At 40.7% G+C, this 27,920-nt stretch overlaps 1 protein-coding gene across 1 annotated transcript in view; it reads left to right on the forward strand.

The window, feature by feature from the left end:
- The window catches only part of LOC132834778 (E3 ubiquitin-protein ligase ARIH1), a 76,822-nt gene extending 50,350 nt beyond the window's left edge, over positions 1-26,472 (forward strand). The window contains exons 10-14 of the mRNA XM_060853776.1: positions 6,295-6,425; positions 7,015-7,072; positions 17,729-17,989; positions 22,051-22,163; positions 24,645-26,472. Coding sequence (XP_060709759.1) covers positions 6,295-6,425; positions 7,015-7,072; positions 17,729-17,989; positions 22,051-22,163; positions 24,645-24,729 — 648 coding nt within the window. The 3' untranslated portion in view covers positions 24,730-26,472. The remainder of the gene's footprint in view (positions 1-6,294; positions 6,426-7,014; positions 7,073-17,728; positions 17,990-22,050; positions 22,164-24,644) is intronic.
- The last annotated feature ends 1,448 nt before the right edge of the window (positions 26,473-27,920 follow it).

The following is a 27,920-nucleotide window of genomic DNA, read 5'->3' on the forward strand; positions in this document are numbered from 1 at the left end:
TTTAGTTTTGATTCACTGTGTATTTGAGCATCAGCTGAGTGAACACTATAATTGTTCCTGAAAGTGATTACTTTAAACTTTAAACTTCTAACTAAATAGATATAACATGGAAGCTGGTCATTCACCTCAAGCAGTCAGTGTTTTTCACATCAGCCATAATGTTAATTCTAATGCTGACTTTGTCACTGTATCCCTTCATTCTATTTCAGCCACCCATCAATCATATTCTTAAATGTTGACACTTTTTTTTGGCCTCACATTTGGTAGACCATTCCAGTGTCTTCCCTCTCTGAGGGAAAGTTTCTCACATCCCCTTTTCATAATCACTTAGATCTAATCCTCCATTTGTGATCCCTTTTCCTGGAACCCTTCATCACAGTGATCAGTTTGTTTCTGCATCTCATCCACATCATTTTGTAATGCTGAGCACCTTTATCATATTTCTCCTAGTTTCCTCTATTCTAATGAAAATTTATTGCAATTTTTTGTGCAGTCTTTGTATTTCATAAGTGAAGCAAAATGCTAGTGAATCTGTGCTGTTACTTAAATATCCTTTGTATAATGTGGATTCTAAAACTGCACATTAGTGCATTTCCACGCATGATATTTCTGAAGTTTTGTGTAGGTTAGTATTTTTTGACTTTGATTCGGCACCTCTTAAAACAAACTGTAATCTATTGTCAGTCTTGTGGTTTATTCATTTGATGCTGTTTTTATTGTCTTATGAATCTGAACCCCAAACTCCCTTCCCATATATTTCCAGTGTCTTGCTGTTTGCTTTTTAAACCTTGCAATCAGTCTTTCATTTACTGATGATCTATTCCATTTACCATATGTCCCCATTCCACATGTTATCAATAATCTTTTGCAGCTCCGTTTGATCTTGAGAATTCCTCATTAAGGCCCACAATTTCATTATTGCCCTGTGAATTCTAGCTGTTTTTTAAAGTTACTGATACATGTAGTAAATAGAAGAGATGACATAGCAAAGCAAGTTTGGCAGGGCAAGGGACCAGAGCAGTAACTCAGTCTGACTGACTTCAGCCATTTCACTTGCTCAGAGAAAGATCAGAAGGGAAGAGGTTACTGAACCTGACAGGACTGAAGGTCGGGGGTGTATTTGTTTTAATACAAATATGACCGGTAAAGCACATTGACTTTAAGCTCGAATTAATGCATTTAACTATGATGCATCTGTTTGTTTTAGTTGAGAGAGGGACAGGACTGTCAGCTAAATGTTGAGATTTGGAGGTTTCAGGCATGAAAGAGGGAGATGTAAAAGAGCTGGGGGTGTTGCATTACTGATTGGGACAATATCACAGCTGTACTAAGGGAGCACACCTTAGAAGGCTCATACAGCAACGCCATATGGGTAGAGAGCTTAGGAATAGGAAGTGTGTATTCACTTTAGTATTGTAGTACAAGCCTTCCTACAGCCAGCAGGTGATAGAGGGACAGATTATGGAAAAATGTAAGAACAACAGTGAAGTTGTTGGTGATTTTTAACTTTCCTATGTTGACTGGGACCCCTTAGTGCCATGGGGCTTGGATGGGAGAGAATTTGTTCGGTGTGTTCAGGACTTTTTTTTTGAAAACAACATGTAAATAGTCCAACCGTGCAAGGAGCCATACTAGATCTGTTATTGATGAGTGAGACTGGCTAGGTGATTGAAGTTTGAGAGGCGAGCGTGGAACAGTGACAATATTCTGTAAATTTTAATTTACTTCTTGATAAGGATAAACGTAGTTCTCCTAAAAAAAACTAAACTGATGTTAGACAGGAACTGGTGAATACAGATTAAGGCAGCTGTTTGAGGGTAAATCCACATCTGGAATGTGGGAATCTTTAAAAGTCCACTTGTTTAGAGTTCAGAACCAACGTGTTCCTGTGGAAAAAAAGGGTAAGGGTGGCAGGATTTAGGAATCTTGGGTAACTAGAGAAATTGAGAACTTAGTTAAAATGAGAAAAGGAGGCATACGTAAGGCTGAAGGAGACAGTCAGAGCTGTTGAGGAATACTTGGGAGATGGGCGAGATATTAACTGAGCATACCCCATCAGTTTAGCTAGTGAAAAATAAATGAAGGCTGGAGAAAATGGGAAAATAAATATTGATGTTTTGGCAACTGTTCACATTACAGAAGTGGAAGTACTGGAGGTCTTAGAAAACATAAAGTTAGATAAATCTCCAGGACCTGATTAGGTGTATCCCAGAACATTGTGGCAAGTTAGGGAGAAATTTCCATGGTCTTGGAAATATTTTTGTCATCTATAAACACAGGTGAAGTACCAGAGGAATGAATGGTCGCTAATGTGTTTTCCTTTAAGAAAGGATGTATGGAGAAGCCTAAATCTTATAGGTCTGTGAGTCTGACATCAGTGATGGGTAGGTTGTTGTAGATGATTCTGGAAGATAGGATTTACATGCATTTGGAGAGGCAAGGACTGATTAGGGATAGTCAGCATGGGTTTTGTGTGAGCAAAATCATGTCTTTCAAGCTTGATTTTTCTTATGAAGCAATCAAAAGGTCAGAGCAGTAGACATGCTTTACTTAACTCCAAGTAAACATTTTGACAAGATTCCTCATGGTAGACTAATTAGTAAAGTTAGACCACATGGGATTCAGGACAAACTTGCCAATTGGGTACAAATTTGGCTTTATGGTAGGAGACAGAGTGATGGAGGGTTGTTTTCGTAGTGGAGGCCTCCATTACTTACTCCTTGGAGAATAGGAGTTGAGTTGGCATGTTGAGGTTGTACAGGTTGTTTGTGAGGCCTCTTCTGGAGTACTGTGTATGGTCTGGTACCTGTTATAGGAATGGTATTATTAAACTGGAGAGGGTACAGAAAAGATTTACCAGGATGTTGCCAGGAATGGAGGGTTTGAGATATAAAAATAGACTGGAACGTTTTTCCACCAGAGCATAGGAGGTTGAGGAGTGACCTTATTGAAGTTTATAAAATCATGGGTGGTATCGATAAGGTGAGTGATGAAGGTCATTCCCTAGAGTGTGGGGGGGGGAATATGTTTAAGTGAGAGGAGAAAGATGTAAAAAAAAACGTGGAGCAATTTTTAAAAAAATACCATGGTTCATGTATGGAATGAACTGCCAGAGAAAGTGGTGGATGCAGATATAAATACAACATTAAAAAGACATTTGGATAAGTTATATAGATGTATGGTACAGAAACAGACCCTTTGGTCCAATTGATCCATGCTGACCAAATATCCTAAATAAATCTAGCTCAATTTTCCAGCATTTGGCCCATATTCCTCTGAACCCTACCTATTCATATACCCATCCAGATGGCTTTGAAATGTTGTAATTGTAGCAGCCTCCATTTCTTTTGTCAGCTCATTCCATGCACGCACCGTCCTCTGCGTGAAGCAGTTACCCCTTAGGTGTCTTTTAATTCTTTCCCCTCTCACCTTAAACCTATGCCCTCTAATTTTGGACTTCCCTACCCCAGAGAAAAGACCATGTCTATTTACCCTATCCATGTCTTTCATAATTTTATAAACCTCTAAGGTCGCCCCCTCAGTCTTTGACATTGCAGGGAGCCTCTTCTACTCAAACACTCTAATCCTGGCAACATTCTTGTAAATCTTTTCTGAACTTCAAGTTTCACAACATCCTTCCTATCGCAGGAAAACCAGAATGGAATGCAGTCTTCCATAAGTGGCCTATCCAATGTACTGTACAGCCACAGCATGACCTCCCAACTCTTATACTCAATGCACAGACCAATAAAGGTAAGCATACCAAGTGCCTCATCTCTATCCTATTGACCTGCGACTCTACTTTCAAGGAACTATGTATCTGCACTCCAAGGTCTCTTTGTTCAGCAACACTCCCCTGGACTTTACCATTAAGTGTATAAGTCTGGCCTTGATTTGCATTTCCAAAATGCAGGACCTCTTGTTTTTCTAAATTAAACTCCATCAGCCACTCCTCGACCCATTGGCCCATCTGATCGAGATCCCTGTTGTACTCTGAGGTAACCTCCTTTGCTGTCCACTACATCTCCAATTTTGGTGCCACCTGCAAATTTACTTACTGTACCTCCTATGCTGAAATCCAAACCATTCATGGACCCACCACTGATTCTTGGAGCAAATGGCTGGTCACAGGCTCCGAGTCTGAGAAGCAACCCTCTACCACCACCTTTGAGCCAGTTCTGTGTCCAAATGGCTAGATCTCCCTGTATTGCATGACAATCTGATCTTGCTAACCAGTCTATTGTGAACCTTGTGAGATTCCTTACTGAATTCTATATAGATCACATCCACCACACTGCCCTCAAGTTTATGGACAGGAAAGGCTTGGAGGAATTGAGGCCGAGTATGGGCAGGTAGGGCAGGTTTAGTTTGGGAACATGATCAGTGTGGACTGGTTGGACTGAAGTGTCTGTTTCCATGCTGTCTGACTCTTAATTTGAATTTTTGTGGAAGTGACAAAAATGATTGAAGGCGGGTTGATCGTTATTGTCTATAAGGACTTTAGCAAGGCCTTTGACAAGGTCCATCATGGCAGGCTGATAGGAAGGGTGGAGAGTGAGGACTGCAGATGCTGGAGAGTCAGAGTTGAACAGTGTGGTGCTGAAAAAGCACAACCGGTCAGGCAGTATCCAAGGAGCAGGAGAGTTGACATTTCATGTATAAGCCTTTCATCAGGAATGCCCAAAACATCAACTCTGCTGTTCCTCAGATCTGCCTGACCTGCTGTGCTTTTCCAGCACCACACTTTTTGACTCTGATACAAAAGGTGCTGTCACGTTGGATCTGCAGTGGGCTGATGAGATGGATGCAGACCTGGCATGGTCATAAAAGACAGAGTAAGGGTGAAGGGGTATTTTTCTGACTGGAGTGACCAGTGGTATATTGCAGGGATCAGTACTGCGATCCCTGTTGTCTTATATATGTATATGTATTTTGGATGATTTAATGCACGAGAGGAATATACAGGAACTAGTAGAATCGTTTTAATAGCATCAGCATACTGAGTGATCGAGGCGTACAGATTCACCATTCCCTGAAAGTGTCAACACAAGTGGTCAGAAAGCATATAGCATGCTTGCCTTCATCAGTCAGAGCACAGTATAAAAATTGGCAAGTCATGTTGCAGTTGTATAGAACTTTAGGCCAAATTTGGAATGTTTTGCACAGTTCTGGTTGCTACACTGCCGGAAGGATGTGGCAGCTTTGGAGAAGATACACAAATGATTTACCAGGATGTATTTTGGTTTGGAGGGTATTAGCTATGAAGAGAGATTGGACAAGCTTGCATTCTTTTTACTTGAATGCTGAAGGAAGACGGGCAATCTGATGGAAGCTTGCAAAATTGAGCGGTATGGATAGTTGGAGTCTTTTTCCCAGTATATTTACTAGGGCAGTTAATGGGACACATAGGTTTAACTTAAAAGGAGATGTGAAAGGCAGGGTTTTTTTTAAGTGGTAAGGGCCTGGAATGTGTTGCCAGAGGTGGTGGTGGATGCAGATAACAATAGCAACATTTAAGAGGCATCTTGATGGATACGTGAATAGACAGATTCAAGGGATGTGAAACCATGCTGAGTTAAAAGGGTTTTAGTTTAGAAAGACAAAGTTTTGGTGTGCCAAAGCAAATGTTCCTGTGCTATATGTTCTTTATTCAGAATGCTGCTGCCCTTATCCAACCACTGTGCACAACACCTTAAATCATAGCCTGTTTCCTCCTAACTAATTGTTAATCCAACTTGCTATGGTCCATTAATATTTTGAATAATCTTCTGTATAATTACAACTGCATTTTACAAAAATGATTGGGCTGGGCTACAGTTCTTTGTTTTTTTTACCTGTATGCTATGTCTATTGATGCAGACTATGTCCTGTACACAAACTGTGGGTTAAAACTCAAATCTGTCTGCTGTAATGGTGTAAAGTACTCATTTTATCGCTTGGGAAGGCTTGAGGGAACCTGGTCAACAACAGTCTGTTCCAATTCAGATCAAGTATAAGAACAGTAGTGTTCGAGAATAGACATGTTGTTTCTTCCCCAGAAAGCATGTTGTTCTTATGAAACTTAGGGTATAAAGGGCTCTTAAAGTAAAATAATAACTGGAGCATATCTTGAGTGCATCTAACTGCTATTCACTGGCCTTAACCTGAGGACTGATTTCTCAATGTGGTTTACTAATTCATTGGTCTTGGTATGTAGTTGATTAGAGAGCATTACCATATTAAACTCAAGTGGGCATGTTACTTAAATTTATTGGATCTTTACTTTTTGTTAACATGCCTGAACTGTTTCAACAGGAATGTCCGAAATGCCATGTGACCATTGAAAAGGATGGTGGGTGCAATCATATGGTTTGTCGCAATCAGAATTGTAAAGCAGAATTCTGTTGGGTCTGCCTTGGACCCTGGGAGCCACATGGATCTGCCTGGTTAGTCTTTCAGTCACACCACTCCTGTACATTGAAGAAGTTTAGTATGTTCAAGGATTTGAATTGTCTTGGGTGCTGGGTTATGTAATATAGAGCAATGCTATTATTATCTCTGTGACCCAAATTTGAATCTAGGCAAGATAGGTGATTGAAGGTCTCTGTGGTAAGGGTATTGCTTTCAATATATGGCAGGTCAAGCTCTCATCCACTGAGGAAACATTCCTACTCCAAATCAATGGAAGGGTTTTATGCTGAAAGTTGCAGTGAAGAACTCTGACTAATTTGGCCTGATACAGGAAGAGAGTGGGTCTCTTGGTGCAGCTAGTAGATATGGGGAAGAAATGAATCAATGGATTCAAGTAATCCTTCAACAGGAATGTTCAGTATTGTTTTGGCCTGTTCATGGTGCTTCATAAAAGTAAATTTCTAAACTGGTGAAGAAAGCTATAAATGGACATGTCAAGTTAATATTATACATTTGTTATATTGTTTTGCTATTGAAGCTGAAATGAAACCATTTTTTCTTCTCCCTCGCCATCTACCTCACCTCCTCCCTAAACCAACCCCCCACCACCAAACCTGTTTTTAGGTATAACTGCAATCGTTACAACGAAGATGACGCAAAGGCTGCCAGGGATGCCCAGGAGGTAAAGAAGCATTGGGGGTTGTGGACAAGCCTGGAAGTCCCTAGATTTTAGCTTTGGGAAAGTGCTTCAGTTAGAGTCTTAGCCCTTCTATCTTTGAATTATGTTTCACATTGTCTAAAAGGTTCTTCTGAATATGATTACAGTGGGTAGCTCCTGTAAAGGAGCTAGCTTGGATCGTAATGGTCTGACTAACCCATGGGCTTTGATTCTGTGAATTGGTGTTTAAGGCTGCACCCAGTATATATTTTTGTATGTTTTTAACTGAAGATAATGTTTTTGAGGTTATCTTGAAGTTGTGAGGGAGTTATCAGCAGACCTTGTGAACTACATGTAGTGTTGCTGTTGTGGAGCTCTATTTGTTGTTTGTTGAGGATTTCCCATTGTCATTTTAGTGTCGCGTTTGCTTCAGGATGACCAGTGGTTTACATTTTAGATGTAGAGTTAGAGCATTATGTAGGTACATGTGCAGTCAATATGTAAGAAGCTGTATGCCTCAAGTTACAGATTACTAGTTTCTGTGTGTTAGCTAGTCAAAGTCTTTGTAGGGATGTTTGCTAGGACATGGCTCTCAGTTCTACAAGTGGTGCTGTGGCGTTTTTTATATCCATCTGCTCAGGCAGACATTTTCTCTGCTGTCACATCGAGCTTTTTAATTACTTAGTTTACATTTTAAAATAATTAATCTTGGAGATATGTGTTTCACTGGGGTGCAAACCCAGCATTTATCACCAATCCATACTTGCCATGGAGGCAGTTGTATAATATCCTTTTAAACCAATCACTCCGCTATATTTTGGATTTGAACCCATAACGTCCTGACTCGAGTGACCGTGTTAGTGTCTGAACCAAACTGCAATTTTACTTTGCTTTAATATAAACAAATAAAGCTCTTGATTCTTTAAGACCTTGCTTCAGAGTCATTCATTTTAATACTAAGAAAACTAGACTCTGTGTGTTTGTGTCTACATCATAAATATGGACTTCTGACAATAAATTCAATACTTTTGTTTGACTTTAACTGAACTTGTGCCATCAAACATTAGATCGTGTTTCAGAATCACCATTTGTGAGTTTACCATTTGTGTGTGACAACTAAAATTCCTATTGATTTAATAGAGGTAATGCAGTGTTTTGCTACAGTTCCTATTTGCTTTTACCAACAAAATAGAGTTTTGAAATAAAACTCACTCGCCAATTTCAAGTCAGTGGACTCTCAGGAAGTAAGAATGACAACTATTCAAATTTTTGCGATCTGAGTAAAACAGTTGTCACAATTTTTTCATGGTACAAGTTTATTGAGCACTTGTCTTTGTCTGTTACTGTAACAATAAATATATTTACTATTGAAAGGATCAAACACAGGCATGTGAGACTAGTTTAGTTTGGGAAACTTGGTCAATATGGACTAGTTGGACCAAAGGGTTGCCATGATGTATGACTAATAAGTAGAAAATGTACAGGGAGTACAGAACTGCAAGTAAGTTTCCTTGAAAGACTCATTCTGCTACACATTAAAGATAATAAGAAATAATACGTAAATATTGCAATCAAGCTAAGTAGTGGAGTATCATTGTATATTGTTCCTAACCATCTTAACCATGTCATGTCATCCAAACCATACTGTTTATGAACCTTGATGCTTTCTAACTAGACACTTGTGGGTATGAGGGATTAGACTTGGGAAGATTTAATAAACTAAGTAGGACAAGGCAAGAAATTGAGATAGCAATAAGAGAAATGATCTGAACCCATCAAAGGGACAGAGCTCAAACATGAGTGCAGCAGTGGCTAAGGATGGAGACTACAAAATAGTAGTAGTTACTCTACTTGACAGTATGTAGCATTTGTAACAAAACGGATAAATTTACAATCCCAATAGATATAAATATGTATGGTTTAGTAGTTAGAGACATGACTGCAAGATAATAAAGGGATGAAACCTGATTATTCAAGGGAGGATCACATTTAGAACAGATGGGAAGCTAGGAAAAGGTGATGGGGTAGTTCTGCTAATTAAGGAAGTGAAGAGAAAATACATTATTTCTAGAGAATCAGTTTAGATAGAGATGAGAAATAGTAAAGATATGGGGCTACTTGTGTGACTGGTTTATACATCCCCTAACTGCAACCACATTTTAGGATTAGCTCTACTTGAATAAATACTGAGGGCATGTGAGAAAGGTATTGCAAAGATCATGAGTAATTTTAATCCATGTATAGATTGGATGAATCAAATTAGTAAAGGTAGCTTGGGTACTATGTTTTTGGCATGCTCTAGAATCAACCTAAGGGAAGGCTATAAAGGACAAGATCTGACGGTGTGCAATGAGTCAAGGTTGATGAAACACCTCGTAAAAGTGTCCCTAGGAGATGGTGATCATAATATGGTTGAATTCCACATCTAGTTTGACTTGAGAGAGAAGAAAGAATTGGAAAGAAACATCCCTGCCTTAGAATCAATTCCCTGTGACTAGCTAAGGAAGCTAAAGCTAGTAGTGAATTGAAGAGAAAGCATAGATGAATGGATGGAATATAAAAAGCAACAAAGAATGACAAAGATTAATAATGAAGGGATAATTCCAGTAAGAGAAAGCTAGTGAGAATTATAAAAATAGATATGGAGTGTTTCTATAAATATTTGAAAAGAAAAACTGAGTAAAGTGAAAGTTAGTCCTCTAGAGTGTTGGTCTGGGGAATTAATCGTAGAAAATAAGGAAATAGGTGAATTAAACACATACTTAAGTTTTCAATGTCAGCAATATCCAAGCAATAAATTTAAATCCAAATGTGAAAGGGAGCAATAAATTTAAAACAATCAACCATTAGAGAAAGGATATTGAGAAAATTAAATTCTGAAAAGTCTCCTGGTTCTAAAATACTCCATCCCAGGATGTTACAGGAAGAATTAGTAGATGCATTGGTTTTAATTTTCCAAAATTACCTTTTCTGTAAAAATCCTATCAGGCTGGAAAATTGCAAGTAAAATTGAGACATAAAGCAAGGAACTAAAGACCTAACTAACATCTATCATTGGAAAATGCTAGAATCCGTTAGTGAGTAGGTTATAACAGGGCACTCAGTCTTAATCAGGCAAAGTCACAATGCTTTTGTGAAAGGGAAATGTTTAACTAATTGCTTGTTCTTTGAGAAAGTAATAAAAGAGGAAATGAGATAAAGAAGAACTTGTGGATGTCGTGTACTTAGATTGACAGAAGTCTTCTGGAAAAGTGCTTCATTAAAGGTTGCGTGTCGAGGATTGGTTAGCTATTTGAAAAGCAGAAGGTGAGCGTAATGAGTTTTTTCCAAATTGGAAGACTGGTGTGCCACAGGTCTGATTGTTGATATTAATTTCACAATCAATATCAATTGCTTGGATAAAAGGTCTGAATGTATTGTTGCTAAATTTCTTGATTATGCAGAGCTATGTTGGAAAGTAAATTATGAACAGGAAATGAGGCTGCAAAAGTGTATAGATAGGATAAGCAAGTAGGCCAAGAATTGGCAGCTGGAATATTAATGTAGGAAAATGTGAACTCTCTCACCTTGTCAGGAATAATGGGACAGCACATTATTTAAATAAAGATGCAATTAGACATGCGTTAGGAAGCATGGATTGGGAGCAATTGTTCCATGGTAAAGGCACTATAGACATGTGGAGACTGTTTAAGGAACTGTTGTTGCAAGTGCTGAATAAATATGTCCCTCTGAGACAGGCAAGAAGTGGCAAGATAAAGAAACCTTGGATGACAAGAGCGGTGGAGCTGCTCGTCAAAAGGTAGAAGGCAGCTTACATAAGGTGGAGGAATCTAGGGGTCAAGCTCAGCTCTAGAGGATTACAGGCAGGCGAGGAAGGAGCTCAAAAATGGTCTGAGGAGAGCCAGAAGGGGGCACGAGAAAGGCTTGGCAGAATGGATTAGGGAGAATACAAAGGCATTTTACACTTATGTGAGGAATAAGAGAATGTTTGTGCGAAGATTTGTAGCTCGGGTGCTCGTTGTTGTGGTTCTGTTCGCCGAGCTGGAAGTTTTTGTTGCAAATGTTTCGTCCCCTGGCTAGGCGACATCATCAGTACTCTGGAGCCTCCTGCGAAGCGCTTCTTTGATGTTTCTTCCGGTATTTATAGTGGTCTGTCCTTGCCGCTTCCGGGTGTCAGTTTCAGCTGTCCGCTGTAGTGGTTGGTATATTGGGTCCTGGTCGATGTGTTTGTTGATGGAGTTTGTGGATGAATGCCATGCCTGTAGGAATTCCCTGGCTGTTCTCTGTCTGGCTTGCCCTATGATAGTAGTGTTTTCCCAGTCGAATTCATGTTGCTTGTTGCCTGCATGTGTGGCTACTAGGGATAGCTGGTCGTGTCGTTTCGTGGCTAGTTGATGTTCATGTATGCGGATTGTTAGCGGTCTTCCTGTTTGTCCTATATAGTGTTTTGTGCAGTCCTTACATGGTATTTTGTAAACTACATTAGTTTTGCTCATGTTGAGTATCGGGTCCTTTGTTCTCGTGAGTTGTTGTCTGAGCGTGGCTGTTGGTTTGTGTACCGTTATGAGTCCTAAGAGTCGGAGTAGTCTGGCTGTCAGTTCTGAAACGCTCCTGATGTATGGTAGTGTGGCTAGTCCTTTTGGTTGTGGCATGTCCTCGTTCCGTGGTCTGTCTCTTAGGCATCTGTTGATAAAGTTGCGCGGGTATCCGTTTTTGGCGAATACCTTGTATAGGTGTTCCTCTTCCTCTTTTTGCAGTTCTGGTGTACTGCAGTGTGTTGTGGCCCTTTTGAATAGTGTCCTGATGCAGCTTCGTTTGTGTGTGTTGGGGTGGTTACTTTCATAGTTTAGGACTTGGTCTGTGTGTGTTGTTTTCCTGTGTACCCTTGTGGTGAATTCTCCGTACGGTGTTCTCTGTACTATCACGTCTAGGAATGGGAGTTGGCTATCCTTTTCTTCTTCTCTCGTGAATCGGATTCCTGTGAGTGTGGCGTTGATGATCTGTTGTGTTTTTTCTATTTCCGTGTTTTTGATGATTACGAACGTGTCATCGACGTATCTGACCCAAACTCTGGGTCAGATACGTCGATGACACGTTCGTAATCATCAAAAACACGGAAATAGAAAAAACACACCGGATCATCAACGCCACACTCACAGGAATCCGATTCACGAGAGAAGAAGAAAAGGATAGCCAACTCCCATTCCTAGACGTGATAGTACAGAGAACACCGTACGGAGAATTCACCACAAGGGTACACAGGAAAACAACACACACAGACCAAGTCCTAAACTATGAAAGTAACCACCCCAACACACACAAACGAAGCTGCATCAGGACACTATTCAAAAGGGCCACAACACACTGCAGTACACCAGAACTGCAAAAAGAGGAAGAGGAACACCTATACAAGGTATTCGCCAAAAACGGATACCCGCGCAACTTTATCAACAGATGCCTAAGAGACAGACCACGGAACGAGGACATGCCACAACCAAAAGGACTAGCCACACTACCATACATCAGGAGCGTTTCAGAACTGACAGCCAGACTACTCCGACTCTTAGGACTCATAACGGTACACAAACCAACAGCCACGCTCAGACGACAACTCACTAGAACAAAGGACCCGATACTCAACATGAGCAAAACTAATGTAGTTTACAAAATACCATGTAAGGACTGCACAAAACACTATATAGGACAAACAGGAAGACCGCTAACAATCCGCATACATGAACATCAACTAGCCACGAAACGACACGACCAGCTATCCCTAGTAGCCACACATGCAGACAACAAGCAACATGAATTCGACTGGGAAAACACTACTATCATAGGGCAAGCCAGACAGAGAACAGCCAGGGAATTCCTAGAGGCATGGCATTCATCCACAAACTCCATCAACAAACACATCGACCAGGACCCAATATACCAACCACTACAGCGGACAGCTGAAACTGACACCCGGAAGCGGCAAGGACAGACCACTATAAATACCGGAAGAAACATCAAAGAAGCGCTTCGCAGGAGGCTCCAGAGCACTGATGATGTCGCCTAGCCAGGGGACGAAACATTTGCAACAAAAACTTCCAGCTCGGCGAACAGAACCACAACAATAAGAGAATGGTCAAAGAAAGAGTAGGGCCGATCAGGGATAGCATAGGGAATTTGTGTGTGGAGTCTGAGGAGGTAGGGGAAGCTATAAATGAGTTTTTTGCTTCTGTCTTTACAAAAGAAACAAACTTTGTAGTGACTGAAACCTTTGAAGAGCAGGTGTGCATACTGGAATGGATAGAGATAGAGGAGGCTGATGTGCTGAAAACTTTGTCAAACATTTAAGATTGACAGGTCGCCAGGCCCAGACCAGATTTGTCCTCGGCTGCTATGGGAAACGGGAAATGCAATAGCTTCACCACTTGCGAAGGTCTTTGCATCCTCGCTCTCCACTGGAGTCATACCTGAGGGCTGGAGAGAGGCAAATGTAATTCCTCTCTTCAAGAAAGAATATGGGGAAATCCCCGGCAATTACAGACCTGTCAGTCTCACGTCTGTCGTCTGCAAGGTGTTAGAATGGATTCTGAGGGATAGGATTTATGACCATCTGGAAGAGCATGGCTTGATTAAATGCAGTCAACACGGCTTTGTGAGGGGCAGGTCATCCCTCACAAACCTTATCGAGTTCTTTGAAGATGTGACTAGAAAAGTTGATGTGGGTCGAGCTGTGGATGTGGTGTATATGGACTTCAGCAAGGTATTTGATAAAGGTTCCCCATGGTAGGCTCATTCAGAAGGTCAGGAGGAATGGGATACAGGGGAACTTAGCAGTCTGGATACAGAATTGGCTGGCCAACAGAAGACAGCGAGTGGTAGTAGAAGGAAAATATTCTGCCTGGAAGTCTGTGGTGGGTGGTGTTCCACAGGGCTCTGTCCTTGGGCCTCTACTGTTTGTAATTTTTATTAATGACTTGGATGAGGGGATTGAAGGATGGGTCAGCAAGTTTGCAGATGACACAAAGGTTGGAGGTGTAGTTGACTGTATAGAATGCTGTTGTAGGCTGCAGCAGGACATTGACAGGATGCAGAGATGGGCTAAGAGATGGCAGATGGAGTTCAACCTGGATAAATGCGAGGTGATGCATTTTGAAAGGTCAAATTTGAAAGCGGAGTACAGGATTAAGGATAGGATTCTTAGCAGTGTGGAGGAACAGAGGGATCTTGGTGTGCAGATACATAGATCCCTTAAAATGACCACCCAAGTGGACAGGGTTGTTAAGAAAGCGAATGGTGTTTTGGCTTTCATTAACAGGGGGATTGATTTTAAGAGCCGTAAAATCTTGTTGCAGCTCTATAAAACTTTGGTTGGACCGCACTTGGAATACTGTGTCCAGTTCTGGTTGTCCTATTATAGGAAGGATGTGGATGTTTTGGAGAGGGTTCAGAGGAGGTTTACCAGGATGCTGCCTGGACTGGAGGGCTTATCTTATGAAGAGAGGTTGACTGAGCTCGGACTTTTCTCATTGGAGAAAAGGAGGAGGAGAAGGGAACTAATTGAGGTATCCAAAATAATGAGAGGCATAGATAGTCTCTGGCTATCGGCTCTATTTCACAGGGCAGAAATGACTAACACCAGGGGTCATAGTTTTATCTGGTTGGAGGAAAGTATAGAGGGAATGTCAGAGGCAGGTTCTTTACACAAAGAGTTGAGAGAGCATAGAAAGCGTTGCCGGCAGCAGTTGTGGAAGCAAGGTCATTGGGGACATTTAAGAGACTACTGGACATGCATATGGTCACAGAAAGTTGAGAGTGCATACTTGAGGATCAATGATCTGCACAACATTGTGGGATGAAGGGCCTGTTCTGTGCTGTACTGTTCTATGTTCTAAAGGCAGATTGCAAAAGTGAAGTACAGAGAAATCTGGGTGTCATGGTACCTGAATCTCACAAAGTTGGTACAGGAACATGAGGTGATGAGGAAGGCAACTGGAATGTTGCCATTTATTGCAAGAGGAATAGAATATAAATGTAGATATATCTTGCTACAATTGTCCAGGATTTTGGTGAGATCGTAGCTGAAGTACTGTGTACAATTTTAGTCACCTTCTATAAAGGATGGAAATACATGGGAGGCAGTTTGGAGTAACCGTGTATGGGTGGTTTTCTCAGGAGGTATGCTTGTTAAGGTTGGGTCAAACAGTTGAAGTTTAGAAGAATGTCAGCTGATCTTACTAAACTATAAAACTATAAGCAAAGTTGATAGAGAGAATGCTTCTCCTGCCAGGAGTGATGAGAAACAGTTTAAAATTACGGAGTTTCCCATTTAAGACTGAGATAAGCACTTTTTTTACCCCTGATAATTGTCTTTCAAACTCTCTTCCCTAAACAGTGATTGGATATGGTCATTGAATATTTTTAAGGTAGAAGTAAATAAGGCAAGAAGGGGTAAGATTAAGGAACCTTGGATGACCAGAACAGAGGAGCTTCTTGTCAAAAGGAAGAAGGCAGCTTATGTAAGGTGGAGGAAGCAAGGGTCTAGCACAGCTTTAGAAGGTTTCAGGCTGGTTAGGAAGGAGAGGCAGGAGGGGGCATGAAAAAGGCCTGACAGGAAAGGTTAGGGAGAACCCAAAGGCATTTTACTCTTATGTGAGGAATAAGAGAATTATCAGGGAGAAGGGAGGGCTGATCAGGGATAGTGTAGGGAATTTGTGTGTGGAATCTGAGCAGATGGGGAAGCCCTAAACGAGTTTTTTTGCTTCGGTTTTCACTAAGGAAATGGACCTTGTTGTAAATGAGAACTTTGAGGAGCAGAGAAACAGACTTGAACAGATCGAGATCGAGGAAGCTGATGTGAAGGAAATTTTGGCAAACATTAAGATTGCTAAGTTTCCAGGGCCAGACTAGGTTTATCCTGGGTTGCTAAGCTGCTGGTGAAGATCTTTGCATTCTCACTCTCCATGGGAGTCGTACTGGGACATTGGAAGGAGGCAAATGTTGTTCCTCTTGTCAAGAAGGGAAAAGGGCAATCCTTGGCACTTACAGACCAGTCAGTCTGACATCTGTGGTCAGCAAGGTTTTGGAAAGAAATCCTGCGGAATAGGATTTATGACTATTTGGAAAAGCATAGCGTGATTAAAGGCAGTCAGCATGGCTTTGTGCGGGGCAGGTCATTCCTCTCAAATCTTACTGAATTCTTTTGAGGAGGTGACGAGGCAGGTTGACGAAGGTTGAGTAGTGGATGTGGTATACATGGACTTCAAGGCGTTTGATAAGTTTCCCCACAGTAGCCTCATTCATAAAGTCGGGAGGTATGGGATACAGGGAGTTTGGCTATCCAGATTCAGAATTGGTTGGCTGACAGAAGGCAGAGAGTGGTTGTAGATGGAAAGTATTCTGTCTGGAGGAGAGTGTTGAGTGGAGTCCTGCAAGGCTCTGCTCTTGGGCCTATGCTCTTTGTAGTTTTTATAAATGACTTGGATGACGAGGTTGAGGGGTGGGTTAGTAAGTTAGTAAGGTTGGAGGTGCCATTGATAGTATCGAGGGCTATTGCAGGCTGCAGTGTGACATAGACAGGATGCAGAGCTGGGCTGAGAAATGGCAGATGGAGTTCAAACTGGATAAATGCGAAGTGATGCATTTTGGAAGGCCAAACTTGAATGCTGAATATAGGATTCAAGACAGGATTCTTGACAGTGCGGAGGAAGTTGGTGTTCAAGTGCATGGATCCTTCAAAGTTGCTACCCAAGTGGATAGGGTCCTAAAGAAAGCATATGGTGTTTTGGCTCTCATTCACAGGGGGGTTGAGTTTAAGAGCTGAGGGGTTTTGGTGCAGCTCTACAAAACCCTGGAGAGACCACTCTTGGAATATTGTGCCCAGTTCTGGTCGCCCTATTATAGGAAAGATGTGGAGGCCTTCACAACAGCACAAAGGAGGCTTACCAAAATGCTGCCTGGACTGGAGGGATTCTCTTATGAGGAGAGGTTGACTGAACTCTGATGTTTCTCACTGGAGAGAAGGAGGAAGAGAGGTGACCTGATTGAGATATACAAGGTAATGAGAGGCAACTTCCTCCACACTGTCAAGAATCCTGTCTTGAATTCTGTCTTTAATCCTATATTCAGCATTCAAATTCGACCTTCTAAAATGCATCAATAGCCAGAGACTTTTCTCCAGGGCAGGATTGACTGCCATGAGGGGTCATAGTTTTCATGTGTTAGGAGGAAGGTATAGAGGAGGCATCAGAGGTAGGTTCTTTATACAGATTTGTGAGCGCATGGAATGCATTACCAATGGCAGTGGTGGAAGCAGAGTCATTAGAGACATTTAAGTGACTGCTGGGCATGCATATGGACAGCAGTGAATTGAGGGGAACGTATGTTAGATTATTTTAGTTTAGATTAGGATTAATCCTTGGCACAACATCATGGGCTGAAGGGCCTGTACTGTGCTGTGCTGTACTTCGGCTCAGCCATGATACAACTGAAGGACGGAGCAGGCACAGGGGCCAAATGGCTTACTCCTCAAATCATATTTGTATGTGTTTGCTGTACTAACATTTGTCAAATCAGATGAATTTAATTGACTATGTGCATGTTGAATATGTCTGTTTGAAAAAGTGAAATTGCTACTATTTTCAATCTTCTAACACCATTTTCAGTTCCTACCGTTTGTTTGTTTCACAGCGTTCTCGAGCAGCACTCCAGCGGTACCTATTCTACTGCAACCGCTATATGAACCACATGCAGAGCTTGCGGTTTGAGCACAAACTCTATGCTCAGGTCAAGCAGAAGATGGAGGAAATGCAACAACACAATATGTCTTGGATTGAGGTGCAGTTCCTGAAGAAAGCTGTGGATGTGCTCTGTCAGTGTCGCGCCACATTAATGTACACTTACGTCTTTGCTTTCTACCTCAGAAAGAACAACCAGTCCATTATCTTTGAGGTAGGCCCTCTTTACACTCAAAGCTACAAATCGTTATCTTGAAAGTGAGACAGATCATCTGTTTATCTGATAAAATCTAGGCACAGACTAACAGTTACTCTGGAACATATTGTGGTTTCAGGTGAACTAAAAATTTCAACTTGGCCTGTAAAACTGGCAGGCTATGTGATAGCTGTGCTTACAGGCAGTGACTTAAGAGCAGCAAGTAGGAACTATCATAATATATTAACGAAATAGATCCTTTGCTTGAAGTTTAGTCTTTTAATTCATTCATAAATGCTTTCAAATCTATTGGAAGTAAAGAATCCTGTAGGATTTCTCACCATCTATAAGCACATAATATAATCTTATTACACAATTTCTCTACAAGCATCTTGTCCATAACTTGTGTGCGCTAACTCTCCATTGTGCATCTTTCCTTTGACTTGTTGACTGACATCAAAATATACTGCTACTCCCATGTGACAGGAAAATAGCTTTCAATTTGTGGTTGCAGGTTTAGTTTCAGACACTTTTTGAGGTTTTGCATTTCCTGCAGCCACTTGCTGAGAACTTGTCTCTGTGCCATGCCTTAACTTCCGTATGTTGAGCAAATCTCACGTAAGCCTTTTCTATTGTTGATTGTCATTACTTCCTTGTCATACTTGTTCTGTAGCCTGAAGGTGTTGCAACTGCTTTACAAACTCCTTTAACGTGATGGGGCAAATGGTGAGTCAAACACTGTGTTCTCTGGTGTCTCAGGCATGCACTATTCTGGCATGCCATGCCATATCCTGGCATCCCCACATGTGGCAAGCATGAAGCTAGTGCCAAAAGTGTCTGCTTCCCACGCACCAGATTTGATGCAGAAATGAGCTGTTGTTCTTCCTCAGGGGTAACTTGGTTCTTTTATTTTACAGAATTAAGACAGAAGTGTCTATTGCACTGCTATGTATCAAGCCCAAACAGGCAAGATCTCTGAATAGACCTCATGACCACGAACATGGAAGCTCCATATTCAACTTCAGCTTATATTTATATTGCACTTTTACCAAGCTGCTTCAGAGAAACATTATCGAGCAAATCTGAACCACCTCACGAAATGTTATGACAAGTGACTAAAACTTTGTTTAGGTTTTAAGGTGTAGGTTTTAAGAATGAAGAATGTGAGTGGTTTAGGGCAAACATTTCAAAAGCTTGGGCCTTGGTAGCTGAAAGTAAGGTTTTCTGTGGTGAAGCAGCTCGAATCGTCTAGTATTGGAACCTTCAGTGTTGTGACTCACTCTGGGGGTAGTGCGCTGGAAATCAAAGATGAAGGCAGACTTCTTCCTGCTCTCATTCCCACAATTTTCACAGATGAGAAAAGATTTAATCAGTCTACCATAAAGTCCACAGTCAGATGACAAAAAACAGCTGGTTCTGCAGTTCACATGGAAATAACTGTTTATGAATAGTTTGTCTTTCACCATTTTGAAATTAATGTCTTAATTGCCACTTATTGTTCCATAACTTAAACTTCACCCCTTAACTTCTCCACTTCACAAACAGACAGCCACAAAGACAGATACAACATGGATATTGAGGGCGGAAAGTAGGAAAAAACAATAAAGAAATATATTTCAATAACACTAGTCTGACCACAAAACTTAACTTGATTTAGTTGCTTTCTTTTTCTTCCTTTTCATTTCTTTTTAGTTCTTTGTGGTTGACACAAGATTGTTCCTTCATTCACAGACAGTGGAAAAGACGCATCCTCAATCTTAAAGGTGTCTTACTCCTTCATAGAGACGGCAGTTGGATGTTACTGGAATCTCTCTAGTGCTTCCACAAGAGAGATTTCTTCGATGCTTTCTCTTTGTAAACTTGGTGGTTCCCTGCTGCACTGCCCTCACACAAGCCATAGTTACCTGGTCAGGAGCCAAACAGGATATTACTGTCAAACAGGTTTCATTCAGTTCCAAACCCATTGGCTCCATGTATTTGCTTCTGCTCTCACCGTTCCCAAAAAACACAACATTCTCAGTGTGCTACAGTAAGTGTGATTAATTTTTAAAAACTGCAATCACGTCCTTTGAATAGTCTCATTGGTTTGAAGCAGTGTAGTCTAAAGCTCAAGATTGAAAGAAATAGAAAGATAGAGTCTTTGCACCAAGAATATGACGAGAATATCCAATTTATATGAATACTGGATGGGGAAGTAGAATCATGATTAAGTAGTAGGCATTCCTGTTAACGAATGAGGTTGTGGAAGTTTTATGCAATCACTGACATTCTAGTGACGTTAAAATGTGTGAAGTCTCCATGTGGACAATTGTGTACAATTTGAAAAATGTAAAGGAGAAGGGAATAGTAGGCACGGAACATTCTATCTTAAATATTCTTTCTCTCGCATGCCCTGCAGCATCAAGATTATTTCCTATGTTGCAGTTTCACAAACTTTGCCATTAAGAAGACAAGAGGAGCAAGATTATCGATGCAGCATCATCTTGAAGTTCCCTTTCCAAGTTATTTATCAGTTTATTCACACAGTGTTGCTCCAGTCAGTTTATCATGAAATCAAAATCCTGTAATTGTCATTAGGATTATTGAGCAAGCACAATATACAAGTGCACAATCCTTTTTCAGAAATGCACAGGACCAGCTGGTTTTTGGAATTCAATTTTTCGAATTTCAGAATGAGTGACAGAATAATGGTGAAATTTTAAAAAGTCTTACTAACAGCAGATGCACTGAGTAAAGCCTGAAGCAGAATTGAGGCCTGCCAGTACTGGGCCATGCCCTCACATGCTGCATCTGAATGACACGCATCGAGTGGGTGTGGTGTTGGGTTCGCTGTTTGCACATCAAACAACCTTGTTAATTAGAAAAAAACTTCACAAAAAAACCTTTGGATTTCAGAGCTTTTCGGATAAAGGGTTGTCTACCTGTACTATTACTTTCCCAGATCACGAGAAATGAGAACTAAAAATTAACGTTTGTAAGTGTTGTCAGGCTTGCTTTTTCCCTGAGGAACGGTCACTCAGCCCAAAACATGAACTTCAATTTCGCTCCACAGATGCCAGACCTGCTGAGCTTTTTTAGCAATTTCTATTTTTGTCTTTGAGTATAGATGTAGGGATGTCACGTTGCAGCTATGTAGGATATTGATGAGGCCACTTTTAGACATTGATCTCCTATGTAGGACATTGATGAGGCCACGTTTAGATGACTGTGTTCAATTCTGGTCCCCCTGCTCTAGGAAAGGATTCAGAAAAGATTTCCAAAGATGTTGCCAGTGTTAGAGTTTGTGATAGGGAAAGGCTGAATAGGCTGGGGCTATTTTCTTTGAAGTATCGGAGGCTGAGGGGGTGACCTTATAGAGATTTATAAAGTCATGAGGGTCATGGGTAGAGTGAATAGCCAAGAGTTTTCTCCCAGCATGTGGGAGTCTGAACTAGAGGGCTGAGATTTGAGGAAAAGGTTTTAAGGGACCTGAGGAGTAACTACTTCACACTGAGGGTATGTGGATGGAATGAGCTGCCAGAGCAAGTGATGGAGGCTAGTACAATTACAACGTTTCAAAGATTCACCCATGAATAGGAAGGATATAGAGGGATATGTACCAAATGCTGGCAAGTTGGTCTAGATCATTTTAGGATATTGGTTGGCACGGGCAGGTTGGACAGTGCTGTGTAACTCTGCGAATGTCATCTATACAATCATTGTGTGATATTTCTACTCTTTTAAAAAAAATATACAACCTTGCTTCCCTTTCTGGTGATGGTATTTTCAGAGCCTTGTCTTGTCACCAGGTATGTATTTATTTGCACTGAGCTTTGCAAAGCAAACCAAGATTTAGTGTTCACTCTTGATTCTTTTCAGTTTAGCTGTATTTTTATAGTTCTACATAAGTTTTGACATTTTTTTTTTTGTAAGTTGAAATGCTCCATTGCTGCTTTGACTTTAATTATTGAGTGGAGGATAACTGAGGTGGCTGGAGTTTAATATGAGAGCACAAACACTCAGCCCTCAGTGCTTCCATACTGCAATCATGTTAGTGTTGAGATCCAAATCTTTCCATGCAATGTGTGTTTCTCTTCCAGAACAATCAGGCAGATCTGGAAAATGCAACAGAAGTGCTGTCTGGCTATCTGGAGAGGGACATATCCCAGGACTCCCTGCAAGACATCAAACAGAAAGTACAAGACAAGTACAGGTGGGATGAGAGGAATTTAATGCTGACAATGCTTTCTGTTCTCTCCCTCTGACCATCTGTTCCTCCACATCAAAAATATTGTTTATTCCAGGGTGACCTCTGTCCTGATGAAACCTATATAGGCTCTTAATGTAATCTTTGTGTATGTAGTCATGAATGCGCTGGCATTCCCATTCTTGTAGTAGAAGTAGAACCTGATTCCTTATTGTTTTTCTCAAAAAAATGGTTGGATTGATCGATAGAAGGTGAAAGTTGCCAAGGGACCATAACAAATATGAGTAATCCATCTCCTTTGATCCTCCCATTCCTCATGGATTATTTTTTTTCTTGCAATGTGTGGTGTAACCCATCTCATAATTGTTGATTAGAGCATTCCCTTTTGATCATTTAAACCCTGAGGTTTATAACTTGTTGAAAGCTTAACACATAGTGAACTTATCAGTAAAAGTAGTTTAGCGTTCTGGTTGCTAGCTTCAAGGCTATCTGTGGTTTTGTGATATAAAAGGATTTTTCACTTGCAAGAGCCTTAGCATGATTCACAATTAGTGAGTCCTATTAAAGTATATGTGGCTGAGGCAGTTACTTCCCTTACGCATGTAAAAAAAGACTTTCAAATTCTTAATGTTGTCTTAAACAACTCATTGTGCTTCAGATACAAGATACATGAATATTTAATCACAGAAGCAAATCCAGTACCTACTTTTGTTCAGCATAATTCTCAAAACAGCAGTGAGTAAATGGTCAGTTGATCTGTTATTGGTGACGGTAATTTGAGGATGAATGTTGCCAGGGTAATGGAATCCTTAACATTAGCTGATCAGGCAGATGTTTTTCTTACAGTGCTGGAACTGCACACTGGTGTACTCTATGCTGTGCAGTAAATTTAAATGCAAGAAGCCTGGAATGGGAGTGAAATCTTTAAATATTTGAATCTGGCAAGTGTGCTATCAACAGAACCAAGCTGACAGTGCTGGGCCAGAGTTTAAATTTTGACCCTTGAGCTTTTGATTAAGGAATTGGGTCTGTTAAACCTTAGATCTCGGCATATGTTAAACAGTTAGTGTTTTATCATTCCTTTGGTATCTGGTTACTATATAAACTTAGCTTCTGTCTACACAGGAAAGGCTTGTTCAAACCAATTAGCCAACTCCTTCTCAAAGTAGTTGGAAGTTGTAATTATTTTTAAAATCTCCATCTGTTCACCCTTCTTTGCTTTCTTAGGTATGTGTTTGAAGTCCTCCACACAGTATTTCTCCCTTTGCTCCATGAACAATTGGATAGTATAGAACATTTATAGCGCAGTACAGGTCCTTCAGACCTCGATGTTGCATCGACCTGTGGAACCAATCTGAAGTCCCTCTACCAATAATAGCTAACACACCATATGCCTTAACAATCCTATCAACCTGGGTGGCAACTTTCAAGGATATATATACCTGGATACCAAGATCTCCGCTCATCTACACTACCAAGAATCTTACCATTGGCCCAGTATTCTGTACTCCTATTACTCCTTCCAAAGTGAATCACCTCCCACTTTTCCGCATTAAACTGCAATTGCCACCTCTCAGCCCAGCTCTGCAGCTTATCTATGTCTCTCTATTAATCTCCAATATCCTTCATCACTATCCACAACTCTAACAGCTTTAGTGTCATCTACAAATTTACAAACTCATTCTTCTATGCCCTCATCCAGCTCATTCATAAAAATGACAAACAACAGTGGATCCAAAACCGATCCTTGTGGTACCCCATTAATAACTGAATTCCAGCATGAATATTTCCCATCAACCATCACATTCTCTTTCAGCTAGCCAATTTGTGATCTAAATCGTTAAATCACCTCAATTCCATGCCTCCATATTTTGTGCAATGGCCAGCATGGGGAACCTTATCAAACGCCTTATTGAAATCCATATACACCATATCAAATGCTTTACCCTCATTCACTTGTTTGGTCACCTTCTCGAAGAACAAGGTTTATGAGACATGGCCTACCTTTTACAAACAGTGTTGACTATCCCAAATCAACTTATTCCTTTATAAATGATTATAAACCCTATCTCTTAACCCTTTCCAACACTTTACCCACAACCGAAGTAAGGCTCACTGGTCTATAATTTCCAGGATTGCCTCTATTCCCCTTCCTGAACAAGGGAACAATATTTGCTATCTTCCAGTCTTCCAGCGCTATTCCTGTAGACAATGACAGCATTAAGATCAAAGCCAAAGGCTCGGCAATCTCCTCCCTGGTTTCCCAGGGAATCTGTGGATAAATCCCATCTGCCCTAGGGAACATATCTATTTTCACACTTTCCAGAATTGATAACACTACCTCCTTATACACTTCAAACCTATCTAGTCTAGTAGCCTGTATTCAGTTGTGCTAATGAAGGCCTCCATCTGGAATGTTAAACTTTTTATTTTGGATAATTTAATTAACTATTGTTTTATTTTGATTGACTGTTCTGTCTTTATCAGATACTGTGAGAGTCGGAGGAAGGTGTTGCTACAGCATGTGCACGAAGGCTATGAGAAAGATCTTTGGGAGTATATCGAGGACTGAGGCTCAGCTTATAATGAACTGTCAACCCGTTAGCAACAGAGTGCTGATGCAAATAAAGTGGGCGGCACTGGCCCTTGCAGACACTGCTGGAGTTCTACCCTACTTTTTGTTAATGGAAAGTTTAAGTAAATTATATTGTAATAAAAAAAAGTAGATAAAACCACAAAATGTACAACAGTATTGTAAGTGGATGAAGGGTGTGACACACTAAAAACCCTCCAACTTTAATCTGTAATGTAGCTACATTCTGAGAGCTGAACCATTTTCTGTTTCCTTTCATTTATTCATTTTTCTCTGTGTGTAGTAATTGAACTGAACTGTTTTGACCTGGCTCTTCTTTTTCCAGCCAGACATTAATTGTATGTAGGTTCCCTGTTTGTGAATGTTGATTGGCTAACTGTAAGGCAGCGCTCTGGGGGATATCTTTGTATATGACTTTTAAAAGGAGGACACAGTATTTTTCAAATTGTATATAGCGCATATGCATGGTTGAGCGAGAGCAAGCGTGGCACGTGTTTGCATAATGTTTAATTACAAAAAATATTTATTCTTTAAAAACCTTCAAGAATATGTATATTTGCTGTGCAGTTTCTTTAGGTTTGCTAACCTTTGACCTCAACGCTGTTAGTGGAATGTGAATTTAATTTTCTGCTTTTTCTGCTTTTTTAAACAAAACAAGTTTTTACCTTGTACTTTTCCATAGTACTAGATGTAGACTCGAGCTGAGACCTGGTGTCGAGTTTCCCCAATATTTGCCTCCTTTCCATGCCCTCCAATCCCTTCCACCTCAAAAAATCATTTGTCATTGCTGCTTTTCTACTCTGCTGCATCTTCTGGCTAATGACCGTCACCTCCAGCTTCAGTAGAAGCCCTCAGTACCTTCTATTTCTTTGCTGTATGAAAATTTTTAAAAAATACCCGTAAAATTGTACAGAACTCGTCAGACTATAACAGCGGTACAGGTAGTTAACATTTGGAAGAGAACAGCACCCAGCGTGTGTGTGTCTGTCTCTCCCTCCCTCTCCCTGTCTCCCTCCCTCCCTGCCTCCTCTCTCTCTCCCCCCGGTCTGTCTCTTTCTGTCTCCCCCTCTCAGTGTCCCCTCTGTGCCTGTCTGCCACCCCCCCTCTCTCTCTGCTTCACCCCCCCTCTCTGCCTGACCTCCCCGCCTGCCTCCATCCCTCTGCTTGCCCCACCTCTGCCGAGCCTGCCTCTCTCTCTGCCTGCCCTTTCCCCCTCTCTTTCTGCCTGACCACCTCGCTCGCTCTCTCTCTCTCTCTCTCTCTCTCGCTCTCTCTGCCTGCCTCTAGATTGCTACTGTCCTGGGTGTTTATGGCTGCTGTCCTTGCTGTGCTCTGCCTGTGTGTTGCTATCCCAGCATATAGTGGTTAGGGTTGAAGGATCATTGCTTGGTGGGGCTAAGTGAAAAATGGACTGCTATGTTCTAAACTGACAACCAATCCAAGCTGCAAGTAATAGTTTTGTTCGACTTCACCATTAAATTGGTTGTATATATCAAAGAGAAGGTTGTCTCAAGTTAAGACATAGCACTGGGTTCCTTAGCTCCAACACTCATTGCTGTGGACTTTGTTTTTTTTTTCTTTTGTTGCACTGGGACAATGTATTGTCAAATTCTCAAACGTTGAAAAATTTGTAGCTGTAATGGATGAATCCATGACAAACTTACAGTTGTAAAGCTTGAATACTGCAAAGCATTTACTGACGATAAAGGTTTAATTTGGGTATCCCTTGCGTGTCTTCCAGTGCATTTGAGGTGGGGATTAGCATTGAGTAATACACAAGTGTATATGTAATTTGTCAGGCATCCTGTGAATTAGAGCTCCAGCATATGGCCATCAGATATGATTGCTAGTAAAATTGTTGTGAAGCTTTTTTATTGTTCCTTTCACATATTCTTCTACAAATAAGGAAGAGCCTTGGTCTCAACACAAAGGACTGGGAGAGCTTTTGAGCTTTTGCAGTGAGTATTCAGTAGATACTGTTTTCAAGTTAAAATTAGTCTTTGGTCTTTTTCCATGATCATAAAGGTGGTACCATCTCAATCTTTCCTCTGCTGTATCTGGCATCATGGCTTGTAAAATAACTTGCATCTTGAAAGCAAGGCAGAGTCTTGATTGCTAACTGAATCAGCATTTGCCCAAGAGTCCCTGGATTGTTTGCAAAGGAGACTGCTCCAATCCTGGCAGAATCAGTCTTGTACATTCTCACAGGAGGAAAGAAATGAACTGTCAAAATATTAAAGTATCAAAGTATAAACACGCTCTCTGCTGACCGGATGGTAAGTAGAGAAACTCAAGCTTAACTTTTATCAGGCAGGAAGTTGGATTGCACAGTTGACCCCAAATCCTGGTTTGTCCAAACATCTCGGCTGCTTGCAAATTAAAGACCTGCAAAATAGCTACCTGTATGTTTACATTGTATCATAACCCATAGTCACTTTGATTCTGAATTTTTTTGCTTATTAACCGATCTCCATTTAGTTAGATGGTGTGTAGTATTTGCAATCTTAGATCTAAGAAGTGAGTGAGTAACTCTAATGACAATTCATTCAGCACATCTTGATATAAATAAGGGAATGTTACATTTTACCTCTTTACAGAAGTTTTGCTATAAGGTAGGTTTATCTGCCTTTGTATTTTAGGCAGAGCAGGAACTCTACTGCTGATGTTTTTTTTAAAGTACTTAAGTGGCAAAGGGTTATTTGATTATATAAATTAAATCCATTTTTAAAGCACCTTTATCCTTGAGCATTTTCTACCAAATACTCTGGAAGTAATTCTTCTTGATTTAATTTGGGGATGAACGACATTGTGAATCCATGTATTTCTCTTTCAACTAGATCAGAAACAGTTACTGAACCACAATCGCATAGAGTTAATGCATTCTGGCCTAAAATGATGTTCTACGTGCCTACCTAGCACCAACACAATGACATTTTAACCCAATAAGTACACTTTTGACATGAGGAAACAAATGCTTTCTAAACACAAACTTGGAGAATGCATCTTTGCTTTAAATAGTAGCAACACAATTGAACTGATGAAGAATAGAGCAGAAAAGTTGAGGTTCACCTAAACTTGTGCTTCACAATGGAAACATCAAAAATTAATGTGAAGGTTTTCTGTTTAAGTTGAACTTTTATAACTCCTTACGTGTAAACTGTGTTTCTTCT

Source organism: Hemiscyllium ocellatum, chromosome 42 (genome assembly GCF_020745735.1).
Source record: "Hemiscyllium ocellatum isolate sHemOce1 chromosome 42, sHemOce1.pat.X.cur, whole genome shotgun sequence".
Taxonomy (NCBI): Eukaryota; Metazoa; Chordata; class Chondrichthyes; order Orectolobiformes; family Hemiscylliidae; genus Hemiscyllium; species Hemiscyllium ocellatum.